Consider the following 19,483-nt stretch of genomic DNA (forward strand, 5'->3'; position numbering starts at 1 on the left):
AATGTGTAATATTACAATAATATTAATATTACAATTTATTACAATTGTGTTAATATAATTTAAGTGTCACATCCTTCAGAAATCATTCTAATGTGCTGATTTGGTGCTCAAGAAACATTTCTTATTATTGATGTTAAAAACAGTTGTGCTGCTAAATATTTTTGTGAACAAAAATTCTTCATGAATTGATTAATAGAAAGCTCTAAAGAACAGCATTTATTTAAAATAGTCTTTACAAAATAATCTTTATTATAATATTAATAAATGTCTTTATTGTCATATTGTCACTTTTGAGTAATTTAATGCATCCTTGCTGAATAAAGGTATTAATTTCTTTAAAATAATAATAATAATAATACATCTTACTGACCCCAAACTTTTGACCAGGTAGTGCATGATTTTGATTATGGTTATGTTATTATTGTTGTTATGAAAAACTGATATTATATCAATAATCATGTAGATGATAGGAAGAAAATAAGCATCAAATAGACAGTAAACAAATTAATATTAATTCATTGACAACGTTTAATTAAAAATCATCATCTCTTTATCATTAATGTAATCCAGTACTATAAAAGCAGATCTGAGAAAATCAAACCCAAGTCATTTTGTCAATCCTTTAAAACAAGCAAGTGAAAATTCCATAATATTACACCCATTCATGGACAAACAGAGTAACATTTTGTACCATATGAATTAAACTGATATCTGTGCAAAAGGAGATGTCAGACACATGTATACATAATATTTATACTACATGAGCATTTAAATATATATATATAGTCTATACAAGATGTGTGTGTAGATACACACAAATACAAACAAACACATACATGGACATGCAGTGCATGCATGTGCAAATATAGATTTCTTTTTTAATTAAATAAAATATATGCTTCCCAGAAGCACTTAAGAGCTTAGGTGTCCTATACATTGTATAAGATCATATAAAAGAATAAAATAATTAATTATAATACAAATAACAATAGTTACAATAAGAGAATATTAAAAATTAACAAGCTAAAGGTACATTGGTAAGTTGACGAACATTCCCATTTGGGTTTATTACCCAGACCAGGCAACTCTGCCCATTGTGCAAAAGGGCAGACATTTCTCAGGGTTTATAGAGTCACAGAACTGAGATTTCTGTTTCCAGAATGATAACAAGGGCTCAAATTTTTGTTTCTGGACCCTCTGTGTGGATTGGCTGGAAGGAATTGCGAATACGAGCAGCTTCAGTGGCGCAAAGGTGTCCGAATGCTTTGTTATACCAGTCCGGAGTTCTCCCCCTGAAAAAAAAAAGTGCAGGACGTGACCACACTGACGTGTATGGATTTCTATGAACAATGCGGTTACAGTCAGAGAATTCTATTTGTGTGTATGATTGAGTCAGTCAGCTATATTTACTCACTTCAGGTCCACTCTGCAGATGTGGGTGAGTCTGGACTTGCCAGAGCCACAGGGCTCCAGTAAGTAATTGGATTCCATCACTATAGCTCTGATGCCCTATAGGACAGCTCTGTGTTGCCGGTGCTCTGACAGGACACCCAACCTTTGGCCTTTTCCCGTGATTCTTTGAGGAGACCCTGTAGCCTGGCCTCCATGAATGCAGGCCAAGAGCCTTCATCTTCCCCCTCTTCCTCTTGATGTTGCCGCTTGCAGAGCTCCTCAATCGTGGGAGCCTGAAGTTCGGCCTCCACGTAGGAGTTTCGTGATTGTGTCACCATTTCATGTGGAATCTGAGGGAAAATAAAACAATTCGTGGTCTGCATTAGGGACAATTGAAAAGGCAAATAACAACCAAAAAATGCGAATGCATCATGAGTAAAGTATAGATGCGTGTGTGTCTCACCTCAAACATGCGGTTACACTCTGTGATCATGTGTACCAGGCCCTGAGTGGCAGCCAGGTTTTCATTCAGGTCCTTTTGGTCTGGCCTCCCTGTAGCATACTTTTTCTGCATCTGCATAGCTCTGTAGACAGAATAGAAAATGATTTAGTTAAGATGACAATAAACTTTTCATGAAATTAATTTCAATAATTTAAGCAATTTTATAAAAAGTTAAATAATTTTATTTTAAACAATAAAATGTACCGTAATATTATTATAATAATAAATTCAAGTCAAGAAATACATATTATTCCATATGAATTATTTGGACATTTTATCTGCCATATAATGATGGATGAAATTAATAAATTATATACTACAGTAGATCAATAGTAGATATGTTATCTACCTTGGTGCAAGATTGTCCTTCTTCAGGATGTTGAGATGAAAAAGTGAAGGTGCCAGACACACTGCAATGTTCATAGGCGTCATTTGATTCTCTTGCACTGAGGATGTGACATCGCTCAGGAAGCAGAGCAGTGTTTGCAGTACCTCTCTGTTTTCATCTGACATCAGCATGATGGCCGTCTGCACAGCCTGCAAGCGCTGCTCTTTGGGCACATCTAAAGAAGAAACAGGGATCAGGTGACTAAAGGAAATCTGTATTTCTCTTCCTAAATGCATGAGATGGATGTAGGAGAGTGGTTAGAGTTGGGAAGTGTTTCTTACATTGGTAAATGTGGAGGAAGGTTTCACCCAGTTTGCTGGTCAGAAGTGGCTCAGGCAGATCCCTGAAGAACTGTTTGACCATGTCGGCCACATCATACGCAGACTGGTCTTCATAGTTGACATCATCTGGAGAATTCTCATTCATCTGTCTGAGAGCTTGGATACGAGACTTCACTCCTGACTTACGAAAAAGACCCACCTAGAACACACAAGACAATTTTAATAGTGAATTTTCTAGGATTTTTTAGGATGTTGAAAACAAGAAATTGTACATTAGAACTGTAAAGAACTTAAGCTGACTTATAAGGAAATATAATATAATGTGCACATACAGGATTATGTACATTCGCATTTAAGAATAATTGTTTAGCCCATTAAAAATAGTAAACAAAAGATAATCAGACAAGCATGATTACGAAAATAGGCTTCAGCATTATTTATTTATATTATTTTTTTAAATAAAATATTATGATACTGTTTTCAGATTGCCATTAGATTTATTCATTCCTGTGGATTCTGTTTCATTAAGTGACACCCCATCCCTGTCTACATCATTAGGGGTTGCCTGACCCTCCTGCACTGAATGTTCCTCAAAATCCAATGTGATCTGGCTGGATGATTGCAGGTTATACAGTTATATTGTTAATTTGATGACCCTGACTAACCTGATCAAGGCATTGGCTCCTGAGGTAGCGCAAAGCCTGCTGGACACCAAGAGGTAAAGGTTGACCAAAGCGTTGCACATGCACAATCAGTGGAACCCCGAACACATTCTTATCCTTATAGTCTGGAACCTTCATCCTCTTCATAAACTTTGGCACAGACCTGAGAGATACAAAAAAATATATATGTGTGGGGCTTTTATACAATATAAGCTTCTATTTCCCTGGGGCATCTTTTATATTTTATGTTTTGGGAGTAAAGTCATCAACAGGCCTACAAGTAATAAAAGTAAAACAAACAATAAACAATAATACTCTGAATGAACTGAAGGTTTCATCACAGTTTTATCAATAGCAGGGTGTATTAATGATAGTGACCGAATTAATTAGGATTTACTGCTACTTGTACATCTTGTGCTAATCACAATGACCACTAGAGAAGGAAGCTTTAAGCTGCAGTAAAACAGTAACATAAATCTCATAGGTTCTGATAATTTTTTCCAACAGATTCTTACCAGGTCCAGCCATGTTTGTTGGACATCGAGTACTTCTCCATAATGGCAGTGAGACGGAGCAAGGAAAATTTCTGTAGCAGGCTAAGCTGGGCCGCAGATTGGCTGGTGATCTGGAGAGAGGCGACCGAATGGCTGAGGCGGTTGGAAATCTGGAAGCTAGGCCATCGCAAGCTAAACAAAGAGCAGGGAACCATGTTAGGGATTCAAATCTGGGGCAAATGAATGGCTGACTTTGAGGTGACAGCCACCTAAAATAGCATTTAAAACTACTACATAAAGGTTTTTGGTGTACATGCATTCAAGTTATTTTAAACAGTCAACCGATCCTATCCAAACTTAAAGTTCTCAATGCAACACATATAGCATAGCATTGCTAGCACAGAATCTTACCGTCTTGGTCTGGTAAGTGAAGCCCCGACCCCTGAGTCTCTCCTTTCCCTCATTCCTGTGGATTCTGTTTCATTAAGTGACACCCCATCCCTGTCTACATCATTAGGGGTTGCCTGACCCTCCTGCATTGAATGTTCCTCAAAATCCAATGTGATCTGGCTGGATGATTGCAGGTCGCCTTGCCTTTCGCCAACAAGTTCAACTCGTTCCTTCCCCGCGTTTTCACTATTAGGCAATACATTCTTGGACCAGTGGTCCACGATCTGTTGCAGCCCATTAACATGCTGCAGAATATCATCCAAATGTGGAAAAAGGTCTTCCTTTTCCAAGTCTATGAGGTCGCCGGTGCTGGCATAGAGGTGCGAGCTGGGTACATTGTCGTAAATGCTGATCCGACTGCCTCGGTTGCAGCACTGTGTGACAGGTCGAGGTTCTTTGAAGCTAGGTGGATGCTGAACATCCGAGTCCATGCTTGCCAAGTGCCAGTTGATGGAGGTTGCCGTTGAGGGTGAAAGACTCTCGATGGACAGAGCTTTGGGAAAGGTTCCAGGCTTGTGATCTTTAGGAATATGCACCACCAGGTCCTCGTAGGAGTGGAACTCATTGCGTCGGTTCTGCTCAGCCACACGCTTACCCTGGATGAGACTGGAGAACACATCCAAGTCCTCCAGGTACATCCCACTGCGCTTGTGATCAGCCCGGTGGATGTTGCGTTCCTTCATGTTTGGCGTACTGACGGCACTCCCACTGGACTGGCTGCTGCTCCCTTCACTGCTAGACTGGGAGGGCAACCCTATGCCGGAAGGTGGCTCTGCAAGACGCATGTCTCCATTGATGATCTCCACACAGCGGAGAGTTTTTACAGTCTGGGGTTCTTGTTGGAGAACCGGGATACTTATAACAAGACTCCTGTTCCCTCCGCCACCCATTGCTCCACGTAACTGCAAAGCTTCCATGCGCCGTAAGAACTCCTTAGCTCGTGTCCGTGCTCGCTTGCCATGCTTTACAGGCAGCAAACTGTAGCTTGAAAGTTCTGAAGAGAGATGGGTCACACCTAGTGATGTGGGGTCAGGCATGGCTGCAGAGTCCGAGCAGGCGCGGTGTGAGCTGTCCGAGTCTTCCGCACTATGCACACGAACGCCACCACTGCCGCCGCTGCTCTCGCTATGGAGGGAAGAGATCTCTGGCTCGCTCAAGTCTGTCAGAACGCTCTCGCTGCTGGTCGTTGTCCGCAGGGCAGAGTTTTCCCCTGGGTTCTTGTTCTCCACGCCCCTCAGCAGGCAATCGATGTCTTGGAGCCTGGACCAGCGGCGACTGCTCCATTCAAAGGTCCATTTGTCACTGATGGCAAAGAGGTCATCTTCATCTGAATCTTCACTCTGCAGGTTAACAAGGAAATGAGCAAATATGCCTTTATTTTTATTGCCATATCTTTTACTACATTAGCAATTCAACACAAAGCTTGAATACCATCCCAATTCTTTGAGAAAACTCTCTTTCTTTCAACTGTCTCTTTTTTTCCTTTTTCCTTCCCCACAATCCAGAACCCCCAGAGGTAACAGTGTAGATTCACTCAAATGGGTTTTTCATGTTTTCAAAGGGCACATTCCTTCCTCTGTTAAACGATTACATAACCAGTGTGAAATAACACAGTTTCTATTCAATATCTTTAGGTGATACAAAAAGAGATAGTATGCTTTAAGAAAGAAAACCATTATATCAATTCACACAAAGACAATGCTAGTGGCATTCTCATATATCAAGTTTATTGTGATAATAAAGGGTTGTAGTGGTTTTTATAGAGATAGTACACGTGGCATTTGGCGCTAGTCACTATATAGCTTCTTTATAGGCATGATAACCATCCTGATTCTAGCAGCAAAACCGCCATAACATTAAATTGCAAGAACAATGCACATTACCGGAAGGTTAAATAGAAATAATGTATCGCTTACTTTTTTCTTAGGAAGGTTCACGTCAAGTTTCATAGAGGCACACTTGTTTAATGTATTCAGTCGCCTGAATGGAGAAAAAATAGAAAATAATTTAAAATCCTTTCCTTCCGACTGGCTATATTTTGCATGGCATATACAGTGGTGATGTGGACACAATATCAGCACAGCCTTCTGTGACCGTTTCTAACATAATCAAGCTATAAGATCTATGTCCCTGCTATCCAACACTCAGCTCTGGTGAGCAGCAAACCTAATTAGGCACAATAATTGGCCAATGTCCTACTCTCTCTCATGGTCGCTTGCTTTTAATTGGCGAAAGCTTGCTAGCTGCAGTTGTCATGGTTTTCAATGGCCCTCAAGAGCAACTAATGTGGTGTTGATTCCAGCTGCCGCATAGTCACTCCTCCAGGTCTGAGAGGCCTGTTTTTCCCTACAATACAAACCCTACAAAAACCATAAGAGCTTGCTTTTCTTTGAAGCCATTCCCAAAACCTCCTGAAAATAGGTCTTTCTCTTTCAGTCACTTGCGTGGTCAGTCAAATATGAAAAATGATTTTGGGATGAAAGTAAAGCAGCTTTCTGAGCTTTTGACAAAGTCGTGGGCTCAAGCTTCTCCTTGAACTAATCTGTTAAATCACAGTGCATTAGTTTCAGTTACAACTGTTCACAATAAAGGTCTCGAAGCAACACTGCAACATATCAATATTTCCAATAAAAAGTCAAAGAAATAATGACATCCCTTCCTGATCTGAAAGCGTTGGAAGAAGATTTATTAAAAGCTGTTAATGCTGTAAAGGGAAATAAAAAATAATGTGGAAAAGACGACAACACATTGCGTGCCGCAAGCATGCATGGAAACCAAGCTGATGTTTGTGATGTAATAATCATGACATTTTATGACTCTTTATATTGTTCAGTGGTCTGTGTGTGTGTGTGCCATAACAGCAAAGACTTCAGATATAAAACAGAACAAAGTCAAGACATAATGTAGAGAACAGGCCGCAGTCAATGGAGAACATAAAGTTTAAACAATCCGCTAAAGAAAATCCTGACAATACTGGTTACAGTAAGTTAAGACATCATTATAGTTTTTAACGTTGTTTTCATTGATTACATTAATATATATTAACTATTATATTTAACTTTTTAAAGAAGTGTCATTATTAGCATGTTAGTTTTTATTGTGGTAAAATTTGTATTTGGAATTTCACTTGTATTGGTATTAACCACTGAATTTTTGGTATCACGAGAACTCTACATTTGGCAAAATATTATAAAAGTTATAATAGTACTTTTCTGACAATTCATTTATTAAATACTGATTGATTTGTAATTTGTCTTCACCAGCAAATTGTAGATAGCAAAGTGTCAAAGAAAGGTTAAAGACGTGAGCATTGTCACTGGTGCTTGCAAACATCCACAACTAACAAACTCCTCCGTGCTCTTACTGGGCATTTCTTGCTAGAATTGTTTAATGAGTTGTTCCCCTCCGGGGGCTGTAAGAAAAGTGAGAAGTCAGGGGGAGAGGTGGGAATGTCAGACATTGTTTCCCACACAACAGTAAACAGGTTTGGAATTTCGATGAGTTGCTTAAGGGTTGTTTAGAGTCACAGTAGACTGTCTTGGGTACGCCCCCCTTTGCCCCCAATGCTCTCCTACCAGGGCAGTCTCCAAGGTAACCAAAGTCACTGGAGGGCTCTTTTCATCTTAATTTGGGAATTAAAATTCAGTGTCTAAACGAGGAAAAGCTAACTCATTGAGAACATTCTGTACTTTATTTCTGGGAAAGCATAATGAGTGTAATTTACAAACTTTATTGAGTTAGTTGTTGCTTTAATCTTGACATTATTTACTTCTGAATTACAAGAAGATTGACATGAGAGAAACTACACCAGATTAGTGCTTAATAGATGCAAAGCACAATGGGCTGTAAGAAAAGTGAGAAGTCAGGGGGAGAGGTGGGAATGTCAGACATTGTTTCCCACACAACAGTAAACAGGTTTGGAATTTCGATGAGTTGCTTAAGGGTTGTTTAGAGTCACAGTAGACTGTCTTGAGTACGCCCCCCTTTGCCTCCAATGCTCTCCTACCAGGGCAGTCTCCAAGGTAACCAAAGTCACTGGAGGGCTCTTTTCATCTTAATTTGGGAATTAAAATTCAGTGTCTAAACGAGGAAAAGCTAACTCATTGAGAACATTCTGTACTTTATTTCTGGGAAAGCATAATGAGTGTAATTTACAAACTTTATTGAGTTAGTTGTTGCTTTAATCTTGACATTATTTACTTCTGAATTACAAGAAGATTGACATGAGAGAAACTACACCAGATTAGTGCTTAATAGATGCAAAGCACAATCACAGCAATAAAAAGAAAGAAATAATTACTTTTGGGACCTATTTTCATTATTGATGACCATGTAAAAGCTATTGATTCATCATTGCAATGTCTGTGAAGAGTTACAATCCTCAACCACTGCAAAATAAATGTTTTAAATAGTGGTTGTAGATCTAAATGAAATCCTGTAATCGATGATTAGTTAATAATCATACAATTGTCCTTAGTAATGAGAACAAGTCCTAAAAGTCCATTTATTTCTTCTTCTTTTATTGCTGTCATTGTGTATTGCATCTATTAAGCTCAAGTCTGGTGTAGTTTCTCTCGTGTCAGTCTTCATCTAAGGTAGAAGTAAATAATGTCATGATTAAAGCAACAACTGACTCAATAAAGTTTGTAAATTACACTCATTTTATTTCCCCAGTACAGAATGTTCTAAATGAGTTAGTTTTCTTATTGATTATACACTGGTTTTCAGGTGTTCGTTAGGTTCTCCAAAGATTTGGCTACGATTATGGACTGATTTGTTTAGAAAGCATAGAAAACACCAAACACACCACAGTCCTTACCGACATAGAGGTTCCACAAGGTCTTTGTCCAAGAAGTCATGATCTTTCTTCACAGGAGAGATGTCAATTGGAAATTGAGAATCTGTAAAGAAACACAGGCATATCCCATATCAACAATCAAGTTCATTATAGACAAACACTGGAAAAAACAGATGTCTTTTAGGGACCATAATGATTTCCCTCTGATTCGTTAATAGGCCAATCTTGCATGTTCACAGTGAACACTGAGGAATCCAGGCGCCCACACTCTTAAAAAAACCCTGACAACACATTCTTTCCAGAGCGATAGCCGAGGCGAAGAAAGTAGCTAACTTGTTTTAGACTTCCAGATGCTAATAAAGTGAGACAGGGTTTGCCCCCCCAAAAACTGAGCTTGGCTTTGAGAAGCCATTACGTCTTCCACTGAGTATGGTGTCCAACTTATGTAACGGGGTGACTGGATCCAGACCCTGCTGAAGCTAACATTCCACTGGTACAATTAAATGTTTCATCATATTTTTTGCTTTTGTGGAACGACACAGAAGTAAAAACACAGATTCAGAGAGAGGCACAGTGTTCTGGTTTTAAACTGCTGGAAATTCCAAAACAACACTTATGCATTATGGGAAGATTCTGTTCTGCACATTGATGCCGTGTCTGCAATGAGACGACAATGACGTATTAATATTAAAAATGAACAAAGAATGGATTGTATGACAGGATGCCATTTTTCTTATATAATAAGCTTCAAATTCAATTATTGTCAAAAATGTAGATATGAAAATGTCAAATATTGTTTAAAATTATTGTCTATTTTGCTACAAAAAAGCCAATGTTTTTTTTTTCAGATTCAAATAATATCTTTTTTCATGTAGTAGCAGACTTTTTAGTATGTAAATACTTGTTTACATGATTATACACTATATATTATATTATATTATATTATATTATATTATATTATATTATATTATATTATATTATATTATATTCAGATGTGGAAATGTACTTAGGAAATGAAAAATATATATCCCAGACCACCTATATTTCCCAGAGGACTATAGACTAACACTCCAAGATCAAAAGAGTTGCCAAGGGCAAGTGAAAACGGCAGTGTTTTTGAGGCAAGGTTATTCCCATGACCTCTGTCTCTCTTTGACGATGTCATACTCTAGTATGTTCAAACGGTACCTCTTAACTCGAACAACATCGGAAACAATATCCCACATTTAAAGCTTGTGTTTGCCCTAAATCAGGCTGACTTTGTGAGCTGGCTGACATCATATAATTGTTTCGAAATCTAAAAACATATGGCTTTACAGTTGGGTGTGATAACATTTGTGAGGTTTTCTAAGTTTATGTTCTGGTGTGGTGAAGCGTTACCTTCAAAGAGCTGGACGTACTGGGGGAATCCTGCCGCTCGTAGCCAGTCACAAGCTTCCTTTGCCTCGATTTCTGCAATACACAAAATGTTTGTACCTGTCAGACTCATAAAACATCTCTATCTGTTCAATATATATATATATATATATATATATCTATGAAGACAAAGAAGAAACAAAATTAGAGGGCCCGATTTCATGGGTCGTTTCGAACTTTGAGATCTTTGAGAAGTAAGGCATCTTTCTTAAATGTCTCTCTAAAACAAAAAACAATGCACACCATATTCACATAGATGTTTTGTGTAAAATAAAAATATTCTCAATCCTGTGTATTTCAGTATTTAAGATACTCTCAAGATAGGGAAAATCAACTTGTGTTTGATTTCAATTAACTAATTTTTAAAAATGATAGTATTTCTTGCTACAAAAAAAAATTATTTCCAGGTTTAAATGATCTATTTGTACATTTATATACACATATACGAGATATATTTTACCTGAGATCTATATTATTATAATATGCATATTATTTTCATAGAATTCTACTTATTTTACTTGTTTTTCTTAACTCAGTAGTTTTTTCACAGAATTGTGTTATATTTATGTTTAATGTGTGTTATATTATTATTATCATTATATAATATCCCTAATATTTTGAGAATTTGCTTCTCAAGTGAATTTATTTTAAGCATGTTTACATAGCTTTACTGTAAAACAAAACAATAAAACTGACTAAAAACTGACAGTGTGAAAGACTAAATGTTTTTCTTTGAAAACTTGCTGCATCCTAGTAAGGACACAGTGTAAAGAAACTAGGAGGACCACTCGCATATTGTTTCATAGACAGTTATCTTCAAAACTAGTTTTAGAAGAGCTTGTGTGCTCCTGGACAGGAAGAACGGGAGGGACGGAGAGAGAGAAAAAGAGTGAGGAGGTATTACATAACATAATCAGTTCTGTGTAATTTAATTATGTTTCTTTTCCTGCCACTGCATGAACAAGGTTATTCTTGTAGGTCAGGAACCAGCCAGTCCTGTGAGCCTGTAAAGTCTGCTCATAATCCTACCTGATAAAAATGAGGCCAGCTCAAGATCTTTAGGATTAAGAGATCAGTTACATATTGGCAACAGGATCCTGTTGATATAACCAAAGACTTTTACGTGACATGTCCCAGCAGACGTCAGCTGACGCAGAGCTTATGGAGGGTTAACAATGTACAAAAATGTCTGAAGCTTTTAGTGATCAGCTTTGGAATAATGCTAAGAAACTGCATGATTAATATCATCTGCCTGAGGGCATGAAACATTCATAAATATATTGATTTGTGGGGCCGCTGAACAAAACAATTGGTTTAGAGTTGACCAAAAAGGTCAAAGACCGCCTGGTCATTTAAACACAAGAGTGTATCCCCACATGAAGATATAAAAACGTGAAGAAACTCACAAATAAAATCTTGTCTGCAATAAAAAGTGAAAGATTTCAATATGAACGCAAACATCTCTCATCAAAGTCTTTAAACTTCACATTAAATGAGCTATTCAATCCACATTTGTTTTTTAATAATCTTACTGTATGTGTCAATAATTTTTTAATTTTTATTTATTTTAAAAAGTTGACTCTATCTGAACAACTCCAAAAAAATCAAGAGCTGCTCTCACCAAACTTACACAAAATGTAATACCATCTGCCAGAGAGAGTCATTTAAGTCAGTGTTTGGACTTGAAACAGCAAAATCTGATATTTACAAAACAATAAAAGACCATAAGCACATACTTTCCATTGTTTAAGATTGCATCGCATTTCAACCAGCTATCGAGTTCCTCAAGTTCATTGTCAACAAATCACAATAAAAGACATCTACAAATGTAGCCTGCTACATTTTAATACCATCTAATAATTGCTAAAAGTCACATTCAATTTAATTACAATGTACTCTTTTCACAATAAAAAAACACTCCAAAACAACTTTACGGAAAATAGTGCCTTACAACAAGTTTCAAGATGAGAAAGAAACCGAGAGAGGAACTAAGACAAAAATCAGCAAGTTTAAACAAATGCAGACAGACATATATACACAGATACCCATTGACAAAATCTAGTGTAGGTAAATCCTGTTCAATCAATAAATACACAATATATCATCCAATGCATCTTAACAACAATATTCTAGTACCTTTTTATGAATCCTAAACAAAATATCTTTAACAACCATTCGAATCATTCTCACCTTATTCAGCAATACAGTGACTCCATATAAGGTCACCGTCACTTATTCAACGCAAGTAAATACAATAATACAGCACCACAGCTCAAATCTCAATAGAGCCTGAATCTCACTCCAAACTGCTTGACGACCCAAATCATGCCCCAAAGGGTCTCCCACCCTCCAAGCATGCGGAGCAGTGTAGCTGCGTCAGAGAGCGAATCGCCTGGGTTTTCATTCATCGTATTGATAGTAACATGGATAACCGTGGTGAGAATTCCTGCGCAGCCTCCACCCCACTAAGATTACCACTCTTTTGTGTCACCTCCTTTACCGAACAATACGGTTTGTTCACTTCAGCAGCTCCTGTGAGAAGGACTAAATGCTTCAGACGTCAATAGATATAAGATTGTTCTTTATGAGTTTCGAAACTCTCAGCCTATAGCTACTCAGCACAACTATAGCAGGGACCTCTGAGGGCTTTATCTTACAGAAGTAAACAAACGCATGTTACAAGCAAACATACTGGCAAATATTAGCAGATAAAATGTCCTTGAGGTTCAAAAGGCCATAATACAACTAACTACAAAATACAAACATTGATTGATTGGGCCGTTTTTTAATTTTTTTTGTATGCAGCTATTTTTATAAAGTTCCTCCCTAAATATGTAACACAAAAACTGTTTTCTGGTTGACCTAGTAGGTGATACCAATACTAAGTTTTATATTTTAATACATTTTTAAATGTAATTTATTCCTGTGATGCTGAATTTTCAGCAGTCATTACTCCAGTCTTCAGTGTCGCTTTATCACTTGACATGATGATTTGATGCTCAAACATTACTTATTATTAGCAAAGTTAAAAACAGCTGTCCTTCTTTACTTATGTGGTAACTGATCATTTTTTTCAGGATTCTTTAATGACTAGAATGTTCAAAAGAACAGCATTTATTTGAAATAGAAATCTTTTCTGAAATTCTAAATGTCTGTAAATGTCACTTTTAACTAATTTAATGCACAGTGTTACTAAATATATATATATATGTGTGTGTGTGTGTGTGTGTGTGTGTGTGTTGAAAATTTTCAAAATTTTTTGAAATTTTGATTTATACATCACCTGAAAGCTGAATAAATAAGCTTTCCAATGATGTATGGTTTGTTAGGATAGGACAATATTCGGCCGAGATACAACTATTTGAAAATCGGGAATCTGAGGGTGCAAAAAAATCGGCTATATACCCCAGCGACTTAAGACTGGTGTTGTGGTCCAGGTTCACACACACACACACACACACACACACACACACACATATATTTATATATATATATATATATACACTTCATCAGTTAAGGCTGGGTATTGATACATTTTAATCTGATTCACAAGCTCTCCATTTGATTCAGTTCTCTGATTCAGTTTGATTTGATTCTAAATCATTTGGTATATTTCATATTTCTTTTATTGTGTTTTCATACATTACCTATGTATGAAAGAAACAATCTACCAGCACATGTTAAATTATACAGGGAAACTTTTAACTTGGTACATTATAAAAATTAAATTTCAAAAATAACAACATGGACCTAAACTCTGCAGTTCAACTGCTATTTAACAGACATAATAATCAAACCAACCAATAACTGCTTTGTAGATACCAACTTAAGTAAACTTTAAAAGGCAATTCTTGTGTTAAACATTAATTAAAATAATATGTAAAACTATTATAAATTATAAAAACTCAACGTATTAACTCACTCGAAAGAGCATAAAACATGTCAAAAATGCTTTTTAATAGACAAATGATCATCTATTTAAAAACAAATCTCAAAAAATCAGCTAATTGTTCATCTTGACCAATGAAACAAATCATATTTACACAACAACACTGTGGCAGTCAACATAGTGCCTGTAATTGAAAGCTGAGTGCCATTCACCTGATTCAACATGAACTGAGGGAACCTCCTTTGTGACTAAATGTCCATTCCCAGGAGTGCTGAGGGCAACTGTACGTCCTGTGCTGTACAGTAACACTGAAAGTGTAGCGGCATCTTTATCAACGTCAAACAGCTGCAGCCGGAACCCCAAGCTGGGAATTCCACGTCGCACAGCATTCCGTAACACTATCCCGAAAGCTACTATTTCTTTTCCGTCATTGTCCTTTCTCATGGAATCGGAAGGATAAAGAGCTCAGCTACTGGCTCACTGCCAGCGGGGGAATCTCTCGCTTTTAAAAGCGATCAAACTGCGTGCAGTATTCAATGACTGCCACAACAATAACTTCGTAACACAGCACGGCACCAACACAATGCTAAAAGCAGAGTGCCACTAAATATGTGAGAAACACAGACACCTTCCTTTCCTCATTGAATAACCTTACGTAAAAGGAGGAGGGATACGGTTTTCCCTCAAGGTCAGCCATGGCACACGCTGGCACTTTGGCAAGCTGTCACAAGTCCCGTTAGGAACTTAATACAATGAACAAAAAATTGGCAATTATTTGTAATTATTATTATGAGTGAAAATTGTCTCCAGGAAATGGCATAAAACATTTAAATAGCATTTTCTTACAAAATATACTCCAAGAATTTTAGTTTTATTTAACCTTGAAAAATCTGTCACAATGTTTAGCTTCACAGATGTGTGGATTCTGTGAATTATCCAAGTGTAATGCAATTTACACAGGCATGAAATGAGCAATAAATCAATACATTAGGCTTATTGCACTGTAAAAATTACAACGGAGTGGAAAAACAGATCAATGAAACATGATAAAGTCACAGATTTACTTACGAGAGACTTTCATCCTGAAAAAAAACAAAAAACAATCCTAAAACGTTTCAACCAGAATTTCTTCTTTCCGAACCATCTTTTCTGTGCTCTCCTAACTCTCTCCTCTTCTGCTTCTTTCTCCTCAGCTTTTGTGTTTTTCTCTCTCTCTCTCACTTCCTATTTCCCTCCCCTTTATTTTTCACTCCCTCTCTCTTTGATTTATTCCAACTCTCATTGGTTCTCAAGTCCAAGCCCCCTTCCAGTATCTACCCCCTCCGTTCCTCGTGCTTTCTTCACTCTTCCACTTAAACCATCACAACTCACTCTTTCTCTCTTGGCACTGCCCTTTCGGCCACCCTCCAAGTGGCAGGACATTGGCAATGTTGGATTTTATTTTCTTACCGTCTTATGATGTAATCTACCCCCCATTGATCCCATTCGTCTCCCAAACCTACAATCTAGCTCATCTAGTAAAGACTACAGGATGTTTCACCTCCCTTAACTTTGAGTTTTATAGCTTGGGGGGCGACTTTGTTGTTGGCAAAATCTTCCTGTACGAGCAAGCACTCTTCACTCTTAAAAATAACGTTGTTTTTTTATAAGCATCTATGGTTCCAACATTTTTGGAACCTTTCAAGATTCTTTATAGTGTAAAGGTTCTTCAGATTTTTTAAAACGTTCTTCATACCAAGCAAAAATTTGTTCTTTTACGAACTGTTGACTGAAAAGTTATTTTGGGTAAACCAAAAATAGTTCTTCTATGGCATCGTTTTGAAAACCTCCTTTTGGAAACTTTTGGAGTGTTGCTGGAAAACAGTAGGGGAGGGATGGACTGGGGGAAACCAAAATGATCCAAATTCCTGCAACGCCCCTCGGCATGATGGGAAGCCGTAGGAGAATGTGACATCACAAGCAGGCGACCATTAAAAGTGATTCACTGGGGGAGATATGGCATGCAACATTATCTAGTGTCAGCTAAGTGTCTGCTGCCCACCGAATATTACATACATCAGCAATGTGACCCAAAGCCTCATGGGAAGACCTTTGTGGGCTGTAGCTTCTGCAGTGGGATCAAACAATAAAGAAAGAAGACAAAAGACTGTCGCCAACAGAATGCCAGCAAACATTCCACTAAACTCAAAAGAACATCTTTGTTGTCTGATTGAGTTTTTACTTTAACGATGGTTTTGGACCGGATCGTAGTTGTAAAACATTATTTACAAATGTTAAAACGGTATTTAGTATGTTAAATATTGAAAAGGCTTCAGACAATTACAACATTAAAACCAGGAATAGCAATTCTCAAGTGAGTCTCTATAAAACCACCCTCTAAAAACACAGCATGCGTTATGAATCAGCCAGACGGGCCTGTGAGTGACTGAAAACAGCCGTGATACAAGCCCACAATCTATTACTGTAAAGCCTGATGCTCTCATTGGAAAACACCTGGAGATAATTCATGGCACAGAAACAAAGTTCCAGCGGCTGAGTCAGACGCCCCCGAGGGGATGCAGGTTTGACAGACACCTCTTGGAGCTCAAACACATTATTTTTTCGACTGCTGATTCCACTTGCTTCCTTGTAAGAGGAAACTGGCTTCTGTACTAAACGACAGACAAACATGAGTCTGTTGTCTGTGGAAACCTCTGCCCTGGATGTGTCATAAAACATCTGATAAGACAATGGAAAAACTATATATCAAAATCAGTCAGGTATCGGTGGACCAAATATGTAGGTATAAACAAAGACTAACTATATATTTACATTTTCAAAAGAAAACATAAGTATGTTTTTGAAAGATGTCTCTTATGTTCATTAAAAGGCTGCATTTATTTTCATCAAAATACAGTAAAAATTAAAATAACTGTTTTCTATTTTAATATATTATAAAATTAATTTTTTTCCTGTCAAGCAAAGCTGAATTTTCAGCATCATTACTCCAGTCTTCGGCGTCACATGATCCTTCAAACATCATACTAATATGCCGATTTGGTCCTCAATTATTATTTCAAAAATGACTTATTTCAAAAACATTTAAAAAACTTTTGGCTGCCATACTTTATATGCACTCTAGTATACTCTTTCTGGATTGTGTTGACTAGCTGTTTGAAGCAAGATTGGCACCAGGATAGACATCCTATGGAAAAAAAGTCTTATGATATTCTTGTCATAACATGACATAAAAAGACACTTTATGAGTTTTATGAATAGTTTTTAAGCCTGTGTTCAATTTCCAAAAGCTTTTATCATCAGTTGTACATTACTATCCCACATCTTGATCTAAAAGTAATGTCCTCGAACTAGAGCTAAATATTTATACGTGGTAATGTGGCTCGTATGCATGAAAAGAGATGTGATGAGGACAGGGACATGCAGCCGTGTTCAAAATGTGTATACGCTCCATCTGGCTAGTAATACGGTGTGTCACACCAAAACAGACATATATCCAGCTCAGATTACCTTCTGCCTATTGTTCATTTGGGGGTTAGATTACGACCACACAATGCGTATAGTGTAAAGGGCAGCAAATGTATAAACACGTCTGCGGTTGAGCGGAACGTGATTAAAACATTACGGTCAAACATTTGGGACATTGGGTTTTTTAAAACACCATTCACTTTATGTGCCTACGTCAAATGAGTCTATAGACGTCAAAGAAGCATCCATGCCTCACCAAAACACATAGAAACTGGTAATGAGTCACCTCACCCAGTACCTAAACACATCTGACCAATGCATGAGCGTCATGTATATATTTGTCTAAATGGATATGTGGCAGCTCACTTGGTGAACCAGGCAAGATAAGACATAAGCAAAGAATAAAAACCTTTTTTATGTATCGTTTTGATCCACTGCTGCTTTCTACCATCACCATGCTTTTATCATTTGTTCTGGCCACTTTCATGTGCCTTTTATGGATATATATATATATATATATATATATAATTCAATATTTAATTGAATGCACATTATATCCAATCATCCTTTTAATAAAATTAAACTAAAAAATTTGAAATTGTGCTAATATTGTGAAAATATTTAATTTTGTTCATTTATGATATATATATAAATGCTACCTATGAAATTAACCTTAAGATAAATTTTACAGTTTTTTAATGTCATTTTTCTAGTGCTATTAAATGCAAAACATAATTTGAGATGTGGAGAAAATGTTAATTATTTTCAGAGAAAAAAAATACATAAATTACAAAATTGATATATACTGTTAATGGACTAGTGACTAGTTTACACAAGCATCCACAGTTGAAGAAACACCCGTGTGTGTGAAAGAGAGAGAAATGTGATCAAATGAATTCAACTCATCTTGCTTGTGCTCAGTTGAATGCTTGAAGACTGACAGACAGTGCCAATGGCTAATGAGAGCCTGGTCATCAAATTCAGAAGTCTGGACTGCTGGCGCAGCAAAACGTGGCTTCACAGGGAAAAGCCCTGGGTCATAGTGCCAATGGTGTGGGAATTCTCCTCTATTATTTCACAGCCTAAGCTTTAATTAACATGAGCACCAGTGCTTCTGGAACCCCTAATGGGCGACATCCTACATACAATAGTCGGGAGTTAAATTAAAGAGAGGTGCCACTCCATAATCTCACAATATCACACGTCCCTTGCTCGGTGGCAGGAGTTTTGCCGGTGGAGGTTCACAGCTGGGATGTGGGCCAAAGGAAATTACAATCGCTGGGAAGTACGCACAAAAGCAGCCCTCCAGATAAGACATAATAAATTCTTCTTTCTGACAAAACATTTGGAAGAACTGCTGCCTTCCCGGTTGGCAAAAACAACACGGATTAGGTCAGCTGGGTTTTTTGGTAATACTCATTTCCCGACCACGTCACGGCTTCCAAACCAGTCTCATTTTATGATTAAAAACAGCAGGTACGTGTTAGCACCGAATCAGGGTTAATAAAACAAATAGATGTGAAGTCGCAGACAGATACTGTACTTGCGCCATTTCTGTGACTTTCCTCCATGGCATGATGTTGATGTTGCATGTCTAACTCATGCTATAAGCCAAAAAGAGCCATTTCTAATACAGATTTCTAAAGTATCTGTTTGGCTGACCTCTTTCCTCGAAAAAAGCAGGAGTGTGGGTCTACCTTCAAAAGGCACTCAGTGAGAGCTTATTGATTTTGAGAGTGAAAAACA

General features: G+C 37.4%; 1 protein-coding gene across 1 annotated transcript in view; it reads right to left on the bottom strand.

The window, feature by feature from the left end:
* Positions 1-528: 528 nt before the first annotated feature.
* The window catches only part of LOC107730835 (stAR-related lipid transfer protein 13-like), a 29,682-nt gene continuing 10,727 nt past the window's right edge, over positions 529-19,483 (bottom strand). Inside the window, 12 exon segments of the mRNA XM_016541770.1 lie at positions 529-1,292; positions 1,415-1,509; positions 1,512-1,742; positions 1,856-1,976; positions 2,244-2,457; positions 2,564-2,762; positions 3,229-3,388; positions 3,741-3,911; positions 4,131-5,509; positions 6,086-6,149; positions 8,989-9,070; positions 10,348-10,419. Coding sequence (XP_016397256.1) covers positions 1,175-1,292; positions 1,415-1,509; positions 1,512-1,742; positions 1,856-1,976; positions 2,244-2,457; positions 2,564-2,762; positions 3,229-3,388; positions 3,741-3,911; positions 4,131-5,509; positions 6,086-6,149; positions 8,989-9,070; positions 10,348-10,419 — 2,906 coding nt within the window. The 3' untranslated portion in view covers positions 529-1,174.

This window comes from Sinocyclocheilus rhinocerous, unplaced genomic scaffold (assembly GCF_001515625.1).
Source record: "Sinocyclocheilus rhinocerous isolate Xijiao unplaced genomic scaffold, SAMN03320098_v1.1 scaffold938, whole genome shotgun sequence".
NCBI classification, from domain to species: domain Eukaryota; kingdom Metazoa; phylum Chordata; class Actinopteri; order Cypriniformes; family Cyprinidae; genus Sinocyclocheilus; species Sinocyclocheilus rhinocerous.